Source organism: Stegastes partitus, unplaced genomic scaffold (genome assembly GCF_000690725.1).
Source record: "Stegastes partitus isolate 25-593 unplaced genomic scaffold, Stegastes_partitus-1.0.2 Scaffold802, whole genome shotgun sequence".
In the NCBI taxonomy this organism is placed as follows: Eukaryota; Metazoa; Chordata; class Actinopteri; family Pomacentridae; genus Stegastes; species Stegastes partitus.
The window spans coordinates 62,007-78,297 of NW_007578533.1; the positions used below are offsets into that span (position 1 = coordinate 62,007).

Consider the following 16,291-nt stretch of genomic DNA (forward strand, 5'->3'; position numbering starts at 1 on the left):
CCTTCCTCTCTATTAATTATCTTTCATCTGCAGTTCTTAGATGCTTGACAGTCGCAACAAACGAACTGAAAAGAAAATATTTCAACATATATGCAAGAAGAAGTGCTCAATAGAGCTCCTGTAAATTAAAAGACGTGACACTGCAATGTTAGGAGTCAAACTGTCCATCTGACATGTTGAGTCGGCTCCGTTTCTTTGACCAATCAGCTCGACATGTGGCTTCCACAAGTCGCTATCCAGGCAAACTCAATTACTGCAATTTAAAAGCTGCCAACTTTTTGTTTACAAGCTGCCTGCTTTTTGGCCATCCTCACTGCATCTTCCCTGAACTCTTGATTGTTATGCAATCAGCTGCTAAATGCCTGAGGCTGATAAGGAGGAAGATTATTATTAATTGCCTCCCAAGGCTAGATTATCTCCCACATTTACATAAGTACGCAATGACACAGAATTGCACATAATGCATTACTCAATTCTGTAATTTATTCTTTTTGGCCAGGTTTTCCAGTATCCATTAATTTGATTATCAAGGCCATGTCATCCTTCTCTCTCTTTGTAGGCATTAGGTTTGTGTGACAGTACACGTCCTTCTTTTGGAAATTTGACCATCACATGTTAAATTTAAAGCATTCATCCTTGCTGGGGAAGGAGACCGTCCTTCACTGGGCTTTACGTGACTGAAAAGCCGTCGACAGAAGGCCGCTAAAGATCATGTTTGAAATTATACAACACAGTCTGGCTCGATGCAGATATGAAGACCACTAATAAATGAGTATCTGTGGCAGAAAATCTCAGCAGAAGACAATAATCGTGCAATTCCCTGAGCACTCCAGTCACACTAAACACATCTTATAGAAGGATCTGGGAACAATAGCTATATTGTGCTTGTTGCTGGCTCCAAACAAATTTGGAATCATAATTTCCTCCCCTCTGTTTTCATATTCATACTGCAATGCAGCTATACTTCAGAAACCCGAGATCAAGGTAATTTCAAGCTGTAACATGGAAATTGACAGTAGCTGACCTTTCAGAGCAACGCAGATATGCAGTCTAACGCTGTCAGCAACAGATTTTCAGTTTAAAGGAACTGTCCAAATTTGGGGTTTTACAGTGAGCCCATTTTAAGGTTTTTCTTTGATCTGTTGGTTTGGTAATCTGGGTGTCAAAGCCAAGAAAATTGTCTGTACAGCTGTTAAAGAGAGCCGTAAAATAACCTGCACCCAGCAGAACGACATCAGCCTATTCAAAAGGGAGGAGATGAAGGAGGCTGAATCTGCCCGACTGCGCCTTGCCATCCTTTTCAAGAGTTTCACATGTGACCCTCTGGCGTCGCTCTGAGGTCACAGAAACCTACAGAAACAGGAATTCAAGCGGCAGCTCTTATTTTTCGGGCTTTGAAACTTTCAGATTGGAGGTTCATTATATTTCAGACACAAGCCGATGGGTGCTGTAGTCTCCATCTGTTTGATCTGACAGAGAGAGAGAGCTGTTCACCTGCTGCGTCTCGTCCAGTATCATCCTATAGCCGTGCTGTTTCTTTATAGTGTTGTTTGGAATTATGTGCATATGCATGAGTTTGGACGGGTGAGCGGAAATGAGCAAATGTAAATTGCACAGCAAGAATGAGAACAAAAGAGATTAAAGAGCAGAAGAAAGCGTCTTTATATTTACAATATGCAAGCGTACAGACGGCTGTCTACCTGACTGAGCGCTGACTCTGAACATTATCTATACAGCTAGTGGAATATTTTGAGTGTCAGTCTGCCTGCCTATCAATTTGACTGTCTGAATATCTCCTTGTCCATCTGCGTCTCAGCATTTCTCCATTCGAGTCTTTGCCTACTTGTTTGCTTCAATCTACTTCAATCTGTCAGCCTGTCAGCTCATCTGCCACTTTAAAGACTGTTCTGCCTGTATGTTGATCCGCTTGTGCATGTGTGTCTGCCTTTCTGCCTGTCAACTTCAGTGTGTTTTTGAAATGGTATATTCTGGCAGCACTGTCACTTGTTTTCTCTCTGCCTCAAACTTTTATTGTAGTGTATCCCCCTGTCCTCTCCCTCCGCGGGTTTCCTCCTCCCCTCCTCCTTCCCAGCTCCTCGCTTTCACTTTAACTTTCTCTACCTGAGACTCATGCCATCTTCTCCCCACTATCCTCTCCCAACATCTTCCTCTATCTGTAGTTCTTCCTTTCAGTCTCCTCACTCTCTCTTCCCTCAACCCCTCTCTGCCTCGCTGTCACCCAACTGCAAGCGATCTTATAAATAACAACACCATGGTTGTTTGCCATTTGTTGTCGCACTCGTAACATTGCCAGAAGCGCTCCATGTGCACTTGGCTGTTTGTGTGCATCAACAAAACAAGGTAACCTTCAACTGAATCGGTTAGACTTATATCTGCTTTATAGAAGCGCGGCTTGGACGTTTTTCTTTTGACACACACTTAGGGAGGACGCGTTTGCAGATATCTGAGACGCGTTTGCATATATCGCCTTCAGAAATGAGGAACCTCGCATCTCACCACTGACACGGTTCCCTAGATGAAAGCATCGGCCTCACTATACAACCTATACCACGTCTGAACTTGCAGATACAAAACATTTGCTTTTACTAGCTGCTCAGAATGCTTGACAAACAGCTCAGGATTCTCTTTTGGAAGAAGCTGAGAGCGTAACTCTAAATTTACCAGATAATGCATGCGTGACTGTCACCCTCATAACTCAACAATATCACCGATGTGATCACAGCAATTGAGAAAATTTGTGGTACGTTTTGGTGGCTCTGATTCTGTATGATTTAGTGCAAAACAGCGGTTAACTGACCAATTTGGCTCCTGGGGTGCAGTGATTGGTCACACACTCAGTCTTGTCCCGTTTTTTTTTCTTCTTGGTGTTATTATAAGCTTTTGTACTTGTTGGTTTGGAGGAGAGAAGACATCACTGTAATTGCAGAATTTGTCTGAGCAATTTCCAAAGAGGCACAATGCTGCTGAAATATGAGGCCTTGCTTGGACATCAGGTTTTCTGGACCCTTTGTGAACCTCAAACTGTGGGCACAGAAAATCAATACAACATTACTGGAACTACAGTGGGAAAGAAAACGGATTTTGTTTTGCTTATTGATGAGTTCGGCGAAACAATGGATTTCATTTACATTTTAATGAAATTATTAAGATTTCATTTCTATATTTTATTTCACTACAAAAACAACTAAAAGCTCACACAGTGTAGAGTTAAAGCTTTGTTTGGAGGTCACACGGCTCACATTAATAACTCATGATGATGTGGAAATAATTGCGAACTGATTTAATATATTTTCTGCATATTTAATGGACAAATGCACTGACTAATGATTTAATGTAACTTTGTTAAGTGTTTTTGAAGACAGAAGGAGCAAAATACTCAAATTCAGAACAGCTTTTTTTTTTCTTCCTGAGATCCAAATACAACATATTCATCTGCATAAAAAAAAAACATCACAGCTGACATCGCAGTCAAAGGAAAACAAGAAGTGGACCCATGACGCTACCTTGTGGAACTTTTGTTACAACTTGTTTGTTTTTGTCAGGATAATGTCACACTATGAAAACACATAACAGAAAAAGGAATTCTTTGGCAGGGGATGGGGTTGCGTAGGGTAAAGGGTAGGAAGGGGAGCTGGGGTTAAGGTAAGGGTGGAGGGGACTCCAACTTTGAAAGCTCTTCTTCTGCTTCTTCTCCACTTTGATGAAAAAGAAAGGCAGCAGGCTTTTGTTTCACATCAAGAGGTTCAATTTCATCAGAAATACGTTGTTTGAATCAAAAAGTTTGGCGGAGGTAAGCTGCGTGTTTTCTCATTCCTCTCTGCTTCTTGGTGAAGCCACAACTTTTCTTTGGCTTGCAGCATCTTCTCTGGGCTTCTTTTTTTTCCTCCTTCAGCTGCTGTGTTCTCCCAACTCTCTGGCACTTTGGAAAGCTCCTTTCCGGCATTAAACGCATTAATCAGAGAGCTAATTCTGGAAGCAGTGCTTGTTCTGTCTGATAGCACTATACCAACAGCGTCTTTCCTCAAGAGCTGTACCTTCCAGTTTGCTGTTTTTCAGAGCTGAGACCACCTTGCTCAGCTTCAGCGTCTTATTTGGTTGGGCCTGCTAATCATCCATCCATTATCTATACACTGCTCAATCCTCACGAGGGTCACGGGGGGCTGGAGTCTATTCCAGGGCCACACTTAGAGACAGACAACCAAGCACACTCACATTCACACCTACGGACAATTTAGAATCACCAATTAACCTCAACATGTTTTTGGACTGTGTGGGATGAAGCTGGAGAACCCAGAGAGAACCCACACTGCACGGGGAGAACATGGAGACTCCACACAGAAAGATTCCGGTGCCCCCACCAGGACCTTCTTGCTGTGAGGCAACAGTGCTAACCAACTGCGCCACCTTGCAGCCCACCCTGCTAATCAGTTTTTACTTATTGCTGGAAGACCTTTCAAGGAGGCCAACTTCCTCCTGCCACCTTTTTCCAATACTCTGAAACCTACTGGACTCTGTTGATGCATCAGCAGCAGCTCTTAACCTCTCAACGTCCATCGTCTGGATGCTGAGTCTTTGCTGAAAAGAACTGAATGGTTCAACCCTCTTCTCCTCCAAACCAGAAAAATCACAATGACAATCACTGATCTTCCATTATTTCAATGTTCCTGTTTGCATTTTGGAGGCCATCCTTTTGCTGTTTGTTCTGCTGTTCAGTGTCAGCTTTTTCTACATGCTTATATCTTCATCCAGAAGCTGCTGCCTGTCACTTTTCCACACAGCCGTCTCCTTCAGGACCACTATCTTTGCTGCCATCCTCAACTTTTATTCTATCTCCATCATCTTTGCCTCCATCTCTCTCCTCGTGTCTTCCACACCTCTGTTATTTTTCTGTACAAGAAATACATGGATACATTTTCAGATCACAAAGCAGGTGATATGTCACATAACTGATGCTAGCAGCAAAACATAAACAGTATATATGAGGTATTCAGTCATGTATCGCCCTGACTAAACACACAAAATAGTTTTAAATTATGACCGTATTTACTTATAACTGGCAGGAAATATATTCCAGCTATTGACTTCAGGAAACCAACTGTATGTGCTAATGCTTTTGGCAAAAATGTGACGACATGCTAAAAGAAAACCAGCCTTGTGTGTCAGTGCAGCGCTGAATAAAACGTGTCAAGTGTTTCCTGGTTGGAACATCTTACCCTGCTGGCTCTGCTCGCTTCTCTCCTTGACATGATGAAGGCCGATGAATTTAGAAAATGATTCAGCGTTTGATGGCTGTGAAATGTTGTCCCGTAAGTGACACAAAGCGTACGCCGAAGACTCAGCAGCAGCTCTCAGTTCAACCGGTGAGTTCATGTGAAATCAGAACTTATGGACAGTCAGCATACTAGAGTGCATTTATCACAGACATTATACATTACATCAAACATCCTTCTGTAGAAAACAAAAATCAGTTTTAACTTGTGCAGTGCCTGCTTTCAGAAGGTGACATTGCGCATTTGCCTTTGCTGACGCTGCCAGACAACACTGGCAGCCAGAGGAGCGGCTGAAGACTCCGAAAAGATCACAAAAGGTCCCAAATTGACGTTCATCTGATCTGCTTTAAACTCAACGCCGTGCTTACTCAGGTCGCGAGCAACATACCTGCCGAGTTTGAAGCAGATGGGATGTACGTTTGTTGAGATGTGTGAAGCATACGCACACCGATTCTTGGAGCTACTAATGAGATAAACCCTCATTTACCCTGACACTAAGCTAAACAGTTTTTCCTTCCATACTCATATGAATTATTTACACACATCATGATGTCTATATGAGTGTATCCAAGGACTGCATGTCTTTGTAATAGAATAAGCAGGTACACCTGTCTGCAGAAGATGTTTTGTTCCATTTTAAAGTCACTTTATAGACTAAAATACAAAAGCCACAGTTGGTTGAAGCTGCTAACAGGAAGTTGTATTTTAGAAACTTTGAAACTCACACAATACTTGTAGGTTTAAGACAAAATATTCAATTTCTTTTGGAGACACTGATTTTATATGATCACTGGTGCCTTGTGGATGGTTTATCCCATTAATTTCCAAACAGATCAAGTTTTTTTTTGTAATATCCAATGTTATATATATATATTTAACTGGACAGGCTGAAGTGCTCTATGAGAAACAACAACAACAAAAACAGTGGGATCCAAAAAGGTGTTAAAATAGAAATTACAAGATAGCAGGAGCAGTTTGTGACGGTGAAGCATCGAGTAGCTCGGAACTCTATTCTTGTTTCCGTTGTGTTTGTGTTTCCTAACCTTCCGGAGTCGGAATTCTTTTCATTATTGACCCAGCATTGCGCAACTGTGTTTGCAGGGAAAAATTTTTGATGAGTGATGAGATTTGTACAGCTCAAGTATTCAACAGATTAACAATAGCAAATCACAAAGCCTCATCACAAATGTAGAAGAATCTGTGCAACCTTGAGAACAGACGCACTATGGGCTGCTTGAAAAGGCCAAAGACGGAGGAATAAATTAACACAAACCCACAGGAGGATACTTGTGTTGAACGTTGTCTTAAAAAAAAAAAAAAAGCAACCTTTACAAGCCTTACTATTCTCCCGGCGTTTTATGCTTAACATTTGTACAATCTTATTATCAGCACTGCTTGCCAACTGCTTGGAATTACACTCACCTATATGTCAGATGCTATACAAATAAAGCCTTATTAAATAATTCTAGTACCAGAAAAGCCAAATCGTTAAATTTAGATCATCAGCTCCACAAAGCAGGGCAATAAAAAGCCCGGCTGCGTATAAATCACAGCTGCGTGCATTATGTGAAGAAGTATTGCCAAGGAAAAGCAGACAAAATTATTCTGTCTGTTCCCAGCGCAAGATTAAAGATTTAGTCTGTGCAGTTACGGTGCTGAAACTCTGGATCAATTTACAAGAAAGTTAATGTACGCATCTATTATCACGCCATATCTTCTGAAAAACTAGAATTACCACCTTGCGGCTGCACGGCTCTGCCAAGCAGTCAACTCGCAATTGTCCAGATTCCAACAATATCAAATTCCTCGTATGTGTTCACATGCTTGGCCCAGAAAGCTGATTCTGACAGAACACCAAGTTGTAACCATGACAGACAAAGTGTAAAATATACATGTTGCTGGAAAGACGCTATGAATGTGGATGCTTCACACAAATTTCCAATCCAGCAGCACAGAAGATCTTTGCTATCGCCACAGTTTCAAGGTGTCACCAACTCGATCAAATGTGAAATACGGTCACAGTCTGCCCGTCTGCTCCCCAGTCTCGGCCAAAAAAATGTGTTTTGTGAGGTCACAGTGACTTCTGACCAACAAAATCTAATCAGTTCATTCTGGAGTCCAAGTGTACGTGGTGCCAAATCTGAAGATATTTCCTTATGAGATTTCACAGGAATGGAACAGACGGACAGTCCAAAAACAGAATGCGTGCGGCCACAGCTGTCAACAGCACGGAGGCATAAAAAAGCTGACTAGAAGTACATTTCTTGTTATTTCTGCTACTTTGATCGCAGACAAATGGGATCATTTTCTTTTAAAAAGGGAAGCCGACACCTCTGGGTTCGCAATTGTCCAGCTGGCAGATAGCGATAAAAAGTGCGACCTCCCGCCTGGCTGCCTGTGATTCTTGAACAGAGCGCTGTACTGTATATCCACGGCGACAGGCTGATAGATAACAGGCTGCTTCATCTAAATCTCCTGCCATGGCGTCGCGTGTTATCTCCATCTCTGTAATGACGTAAGACAAAGCAACATATTGCCATCTTTGATCACGCAAGTTCTCAATTAAAAAACAAAGCTTTGATGATGTTTTGGCTCTTAACTCGCTCACCACTTTCTAATTGGATTCATGAACAAAGTAACAAGCTATGAGGCATTTTGACAGCATGGGAGAGGGGAGGGGAGAGGAGAGGAGGTGGATCCGGCGCCTGAATTTATAGATACACAATCCCATGCACACAAACACGCATTCACATGCTTACACAAGCAAGGAAAGTGGTGGGAGTGGTCTCGGTAATCTTTGAAAGCGCAATATTTTCTCTCTGTTCACTTAACCTCATGCTGATAATTGCCACTGGGTGCTGATAACTCCTCATGTGTATGTGATACTGACTGCATACTAATTCTGCAGGTGCGAGGACGAGAGAGGGAGGGTGAAAGAAATGCCGCTCACAGTTGCTACAGTGATCTAACAAACGTACAATCTCGGCTTGTTAACTGTTTTACTAGATGAGAAACCCACCGAGTGAGAATACACAAACAGCAAGTAGCGCCAAAACCAGGCCTCGCTGCTGAGCGTAAAGTGAGAATGTGTCTGTATGTACGCAGGACTGCATCCCCGAAATATTCTTTTATTACACCCCAAACACACAAACCTTGTTTCATCCCGACAAGCATGAAGACAAGAGCAGAAATTATTCATGAATCAAAATTTATTAATGCCGTCTGCTGTGCATAAAATTCTCTGTTGACTATGTGATAGAGCTTCTTATATTATTAAAGAGGTAGATAAAAATGTAATAAAAACCACATCTTCTGTCAATTTGGCCAGCCATGTTGAAAAACTGGATTATATATTAGCCATTTGCAATATTGTAAACCTCTTCTTTGTATAGGCTGTAAGTAGATGCAGTTATATTGCGGCTCTGCTGTCTACCTCGCTGGATTTAAAGGCATGAAACATTGATAACAAAAGGTTAAAGTGCGAATTTAAAGGCATCGTTATTCAACAGAAATTGCAGGGAAATTGTAGACTTTCTTATACAAACCCCTGGAGGTAAAAATATGGGCTACAAGTCCTACACTGCTCTCCCAGGATGGATGTGAACAATCCAAAACACACTTGAAGCTAGAAGTCAGGACTTTAACCTTCGCTGTTTCATTTGAAATGCAGCTTGCAGGAGACTGAGCCAAGACAACAAGACTAAGCTTTCGCTGTTATCGAATACATTAGGACAAGATTGAACCCTAAACCTGCTGGTGGGTCAGGAGGGCATGTTGTCCTTAAAATATTTGCTAAAATTACGCCATTTATCAGAGTTAGAAACTGTAAAAATAGAAAGGATCATTGGATTTTCAACATTATAATAGCCTTGGAAGCACACATACGATTTTGTTTTTATTTATCTATGTATATATATTTCTTGAATACTTTAGGTATCTTATTATATTTTATTTTTATCTTTATTTTCATTTTTTAAAATATTTTATTTTATTTTTTATGGCAACTATATGCAGGTACCAAGCACATTTCACTACGCAGTGTACTGTGTGTAACTGTGTATGTGACAAATAAAGTTTATCTTATCTCTTATTTTATCATCCGTGAGGTATCATCTGTTGGGTAAAGTGATATTTCATTAAAATCACTTTATTCTACATTTTGGAGTTTTAAAAATTGCGGGGGAGGGGCAAAAAAACTGACAGGTTCTGAAAAAAACGAAAACGTCTGCTGTCCTCAACACAGCAGCAAAGCCGTTACTGATTTGGCTGCAACCAACAGTCACATGACAACAATTCAGGGAGTTTTCAGCTGAACTGCAGGCTGTGTGACAGGACACAAGTGTGGAAACAAATTAGAAGTAGTAAATAGCTATAGTATGACAGTATTGGTAACACTTGTGGGCACTTGGAAAACATTTTACATATTAGTTCCAAGTTTTTAAAATTTTTATACAACAAACATTCAAAGAAATTGTGCTTTTTTTTCCCCTCCCCTTATGATTTATAATCTTGTTATACTGCACAGAGGAGATTGCAGTTCTCTCTACTTTTAAGTTTTAAGTTTCCATCCAGACTTTATGTTGTCGTGGAAAACGAGCCCACAGGGAGTAAAAATGTGACGGCAGCAAATAACACCCATAAACTGCTCCGAGGGTTCGGCACCCATTGATCAATTACATTTTTAATTGCACATATATCAACACTAAACGCCTGAATAAATCCGTCCAACCTTTTGTTTTTTAATGTTTTTTTCTCTTTTCAATGGGGTCACCGACTAAAAATACAAAACTACAGCTGTCATCACTTTATTAAATATCTAAAGTTTACAAAAACAGAGATATATTTTGTAAATGTATAAAGTAAGACGTGCACAAAAGCTGCATCTACCACATCCCCTGTTTCCTCCTTTTCATTATAGGAATCAATATTACTAATTCAGACTTCCCCATGGCTACAAGCCTGTCTGCTGAAACCATACAAAATCATTAAGCTGCATTAGTAAGCTCTTAAAGCCACACTGGTACAATGGTTAGCTTTTATTCAATAAAGCCGGGATAATTAATTCAAAGCTGGTACACTGTACTCTGTGAATACAACATGGAATTAGAAGAACACACACACACATAAAACACTCTGACTTTGCACAGACACACACTAAACTACAAAAATGTAAACCGCGGGGCACACACATCCAAAGAGACACAACACACAACACAATAGGCGATGCCCTCAGAAAGGGAGAGTCATGGTGCACAAATGAAAAAAAATGTGCGTATGTATGGACAAAGTGTGAACTGTGTGATGATTAACAAATACAAAAAAAAATACAAATGCACACAAATTCAAAAAAGTGCACATTCACATAGACAGATAGGCGCACACACTCCTGTAGCTGGAAGCGATGTTACATATTCATAAATGCAGTATTATATGGCTGGCTGACATCTCTCTCTCTCTCTCTCTCTCTCTCTTTTGCCGCTAACCCTTTTCCTAAAAATAGAGAGGAGCTTTACTGCTCTATGCGAAAGACAAACCTTGACATCTTGAAATTTGGTCTGCAATAGAGAGAAAATATGTCTGTAATCGACGCTGAAGTTGCAATTACAGTCCTCCCGACCCCGCTCATTAGCTCCGAGCTAATGGTGCTCAGGTGTTAGAGTAAAGAAGCCGAGCGGGTTCTGAGGAGCTGTAATGTCAACGTAGACGTACTTCTGTAAAACCTGCGTCAAAGGTGCCACTTTTTGTTGAATCTGATATTGAACGCCGAGTTGTCACAGAGGCGGCAGTTTTGACGCGTGGCGAGACAGCGCGTCAACTTCATGAAAGCAAACGCCTAAACATATTCTGCATATAAAACTGTAGATCGCTTTTACTCGTGGTGAAAGTTGACACGAGGAGCGAAAGAAACACCTAAAAGGAAACAAACTCGACAACAAAACTGATGCTGCGGAGGAAGTCCGAGCTGTTTCAAGAAAAATTCAATATTTAACAGCACTGTCTTTTTACAATATTCAACTAAGTTTGAGATCATTGATGGTGTCTGATAGACAACATAAACAAATGTAAGGAGACCAATTTAAGGTAAGGAGACAAACAGAGGGTCTGATAGAAACCACGATAACGGGGACGATTTTATATTCAGTCAAAAATACATAGAAAGGATGACAGATAAAGATAAACAGAGATAATAGCCGGAGATTATCGGCCGATCGGACAGTCGCAGAAAAGAAAACCTGAGGTGACCGCATGACCTCGTAAAAACAATCAACAACAGGAAGAGTTACAACGAGGGCTTGAGAGTGAGTGTATCGGTCTGCACATTAGGTAAGAGTGTAATTAATTAATGGTGGCTGAGTTTTGTAGTGTGTGACCGCTGGGTTTATTGCAACACATAGTGAAAGAACGATTGTGTGGAGAGGCATTTGAGAAGAAAGAAAAACACTTATTTTGCCTAATAGTGAACGGAGAAACTGCTTCATGCTGTTGTTTTATGTTTGATCTGTGACATAACACATTATAACGAGCTAACCCCTATAAGTACACTGTTATAATGCGCTAATAAACAGATAATCAAAGAAGAAAGTGGCCTGATCAGTGCTAGTTGATCAAAGTTTGCAGTGAAGAATTTGTAGAATTTCAAGCAGACGTTTAAAAAAAAGCCGAAAAAGTTGATGCGACTTCACATATTTGCTTTGCGATGGGGTCTTTTTGCAAACTTTGCCAAAGTTCATAAATTTTAGTTTTTATTCTTTTCAGGAATCTCCGTACACCAAAGCACATCATTGGAGAGGTAATCAAAAGTGAATTATAGAGGCAAACATCAATCATGCTGTTCAGACTTAGCACCTTCTGTGTTATTATGTGGCACAGAGTCTGAGCTGAGAAAACAGTTGTCAGAAAAAAGTTATTCAATTTCCTGTCGTGTTATTTTTTGCACAGCCGTGTCCCTGTTTTAATGCTATTTGCTGAATCATATTAGGCGCTCTTTGATTACACCTCATCAAAGAAAAGTTAATAACAATACATTCAGTTTGCTGCATTACAAACCTTCTCCATATTTTAATTACACCTCTAATAATGCTATTCGTTAATTTGCCAAATGAGAAACAAATCCTTCTTCTAAGTGACGAAGAGAAACCGGGTATCGGCCAATATTTCAAGTGTGTGAGATGGAGATATTTCCAGAGGATTGCCATTCTTGCAGCAACTTAAAGGCTGCGTTCCTACATTTAGACAGCAGGATTACACTCCCTCTAAGTGTGTGTGTGTGCGTACCTGTACTCCTCCTGAGTGAACACGGGAATAACAGACGGCTGAAGGACTGTGATCTCCACCAGAGTTGTATTCTCCTTTACAGGCTCACCGTGATCGTAGGCCACCACCACCAGCTGTCACACAAAGGAGAAGACAGAGTCACTACACCACCGCGTATCATACGTGTCCACGTGCTTGCAGTACGTTTGCTCTTTTTAGCACCCGCTAACAATGCAAAGATTTATGCTTCCTGTTTTTCTTACTGTGGGAGCAGCTAAATGCAGTGACAGTCCTATAATAAACTGAAATAAATGTCGACTTTTTTTTTCTTTTCTCGTTGGCTGCGATCTAAAAGCGCATTATTTGCACGAGAACCGGAGAGCAGAATGAGTGCGGATCCCACTGGTGTGCTTAATATTTCCTGCTTAGTCTTTCTTCTTCATTTAATTGGGGGGTAACCACTGTTAATCAGACCCAAAGGAATCCTAATGAGGGCCAGCCTTAAATATCAAGACACTGAAATATTGTGTTTCCTCCCTCGTATTTAGTCAGGATAATTGTTGCTGATGCTGCACTGCCCTTCTTTGTATTCATGCAGTAACTCACGCTTTAACCAGGAAACAGCTAAATGCACAAATAACTCTTTCACAGCTGGGAACTTTTGAACTTGGAACATGTGGTAGTTAAGTGCCTTGTTCAGTCTCATAACAGCTTTTTTCTTTTTTTTAACAGCTTACTGAATATTTAAATTGGTCGCTTGGCACAACTGTTGATGAATGCTGAAGTGGCCCAAAAAGGCTTTTTGAAAAAAAAAAAAAAAAGCTTTGGCACCTTTAGGTATGTAGTCATGGATGATATCTGTCCTCTATTGATACCTTGCTGTTTATCTCTGTCATAATCCAAAACTCGTACACAGTGCTGGATTGGTTCATTTTGTTTGAGTTATTGGGAGCAAATGAGGTAGAATTAGTCCCCCGAGTGACATCTTCAGAGGACGCTGAATCCTTGTTGTGTTAATTAAAGCCCAATGAAAAGATGAAATTAGCATGGCTCAAAGCCCCATTGAGGAGTGCAGCTGGGAAAAAGGCAGTTTTGAAACTAATAAGCTACTGCAGTACACTTAGGGACAGGGAGTGCTCTGTGCAAACATACCTTTATGTACGAAAATATCACAAGTAAGCAAGTAAAATATGAAAGTGATGATCAAATTAATCTTTAATGACTCACTTCATGTGATGTCGTCCCAAACCTCCACCCGCTAAACATAATGAGCCAAAAAGTAAAGCGAGACAGGGACGAATCAGACACATCTTAACTTGTAATGATGTCTCCATTGAACTACAGTCTCAGTAATAATCTTTACAGTTAGAGGAGATCAGTGTGATTGATTGGGAATAACATTAGGTGATGCTACATACTCTGTTTATAAGACTCAATACTTCATGGTTGTATTTAACGCATTGACATAATTACTATGATGGAAAGAAATACACCTCGAGTTGGTGAATTGCTATCAGTCCATTAGCAATAATGTAAAAAAAATTAAAAATGATAGAATTTTGGTGTTTTCTGGAAGTACAGTAATTTCAAATGATGTTATTTCTTCTCAGGCTGTTTAAGTTTTAGATGACAGAAAAGGTAAAACCATGTATGGAAGTCTGTTGGGGTTCAGGATTGAACCGACAGAGCATTAAAGGCAGCAGATGTGCATTATACATTAATCCATCTTTTTAGTGGCGAGACCTGCAGCGCACGTACAGCATAAGGTTGTGACAAAGCAAAACAGCAACAGCTTTCATTTTTTTTTCTGTGTTCAGTCACTTGGAAAGGAGCGAGGTGAGACGGTTCGGCTATCTGATTCAGATGCCTCCTGGGCGCCTTCCATTGGGAGGGGTCCAACTGGAGGAGACCCCAGGGTAGACCCGGAACTCGCTGGAGGGATTACATATCTCATTTGGTCTGGAAATGCCTCGGGATCCCCCAGAAGGAACTGGAAAGCATTGCTGGGGAGAAGGGTTTAGCCTGCTGGCAACACGACCCGACCTCAGATAAGCGGAAGAAAATGGGTGGATGGATGTGTCTTCAGTTTCTGGACAATGCCTTCAAAGTTTAACTTTCTTCCTGTGTTTCTATTCAATGAGTAAGTTGATATCTACAGAGTACAGGAGACTCTGTAAAGGAAGCGTGTTAATAAGCTGCTTTTGAAAAATAAGTGCTGAGGGAATGATCAAGACTCTGAGGTATAAATGTCTGATACAAGGCAGACATTTTCCTGTATGTTGGTAGTTTATTTAAAAATATAGAAAATGTTGGACCCAGTGCTGCTGCCACATCTGCTGTAGCTACTTTCATTAATTTAAAATGTATGTGCAGTGTTGCAACATCTGTCCATAAACAGTCTGCATACGTTAAGCATTCAGTTGCAGCCACGAGACTCTACGCCAATTTGTTAATGTGTAGCAGGTGTCATTTTTACCACGCTCACCATGTTTGTTTAACATGTTCGCTTATATTTCCTACTTAGCAGCAACAAAATTCATGGCAATCCATCAAATCGTTGTTAAGAAATTCAGACGGTGGTTGTCATGGGACCCATGCACATCTGTCCAGAATCCATTCTGTACATGATCTTTCACAACGTCATTGGTTGATCAGCACAGTCATTAAAATTCAGACTAAGAGCACCATGAATGTCTGTACAAAAGCTCTTGGCAATCCATCAAATGGGTCGATTGATAGATCGATGCAGCGAGCTTGGCTAAAAAAAGAAAAAAGAAAAATGTATAGTCACAGGAGTCACAGAAACAAGGATAATCTTATTTCCTCCTCTCACAAGCCTTCAGATGCATCATGTGACCTTTGTGCGAGTCCCGAGCCAGTTTTGGAGCAAACAGTGAAGTGGACTTTGTGGACAAATGTTGACTTGGAAGTTAAACTGTTTGCATGCTTACACTGAACTTCAGGTTGGGCTCCTCATTAAGGTTCACTCTGGTAACCACGTGTCCCGTCTGCTCTTCTACGTCAAAAATACTGGCAGAGTATGGAAACGCCTCCTGGTCCACCTTGTAGCGCACCAGACCTGCTGGAGTTCCCTGTGGAGAGAGCACAACGTGAGGTTAGAGATTCAGACACAGCTTGCATTACAGAATGAAGCGTCTATTATATGGTTTCTGGAAGACTGCCACTTTTTTGCCCAGCAGCCCCAAATTAAAGCACAGTGTCGTAATGACTGAGTAATGAATTGTACAGTATTTAATATCCAAAGCAATTAGTTCGGACCCAAATGTCAAACAGTGTCTCTGTATCCAAACATTTATGAAGGAGTAAAAACACACACACATCACCAGAGCGGCCCAAGTTCTAATAGTCAGGAATTAACCTCTTAAGTGTTGCTGATAATTAATGACTGTCAGTATGACGCCAAATGTCAAGAAATACATAAAATTGCAAGACTTTTTTTTTTCTTTTACAATATGTGGCAATATGGGGCTGCAAGGTGGATCAGTGGTTAGCACTGCTGCAGCTAGAAGGTCGCTGGTTCATGTCCCAGTGAGGACACCCAGGATCTTTGTGCGTGGAGTCTCCATGTTCTCCCTGTGCAGCGTGGGTTCTCTCCGGGTTCTCCGGCTTCCTCCCACACAGTCCAAAACATGTTGAGGTTAATTGGTGATTCTAAATTGTCCATAGGTGTGAATGTGAGTGTGCTTGGTTGTCTGTCTCTAAGTGTAGCCCTGTGATAGACTGGT

The 16,291-nt window shown here is 40.9% G+C and overlaps 1 protein-coding gene across 1 annotated transcript in view; it reads right to left on the reverse strand.

Moving 5' to 3' along the window:
- The window catches only part of LOC103365004 (protocadherin-15-like), a 182,062-nt gene that overhangs the window by 58,552 nt on the left and 107,219 nt on the right, over positions 1-16,291 (reverse strand). Inside the window, exons 24-25 of the mRNA XM_008292325.1 lie at positions 15,497-15,637; positions 12,567-12,679 (exon numbers count right to left, since the gene is read on the reverse strand). Of these exons, the coding sequence (XP_008290547.1) occupies positions 12,567-12,679; positions 15,497-15,637 (254 nt within the window). The remainder of the gene's footprint in view (positions 1-12,566; positions 12,680-15,496; positions 15,638-16,291) is intronic.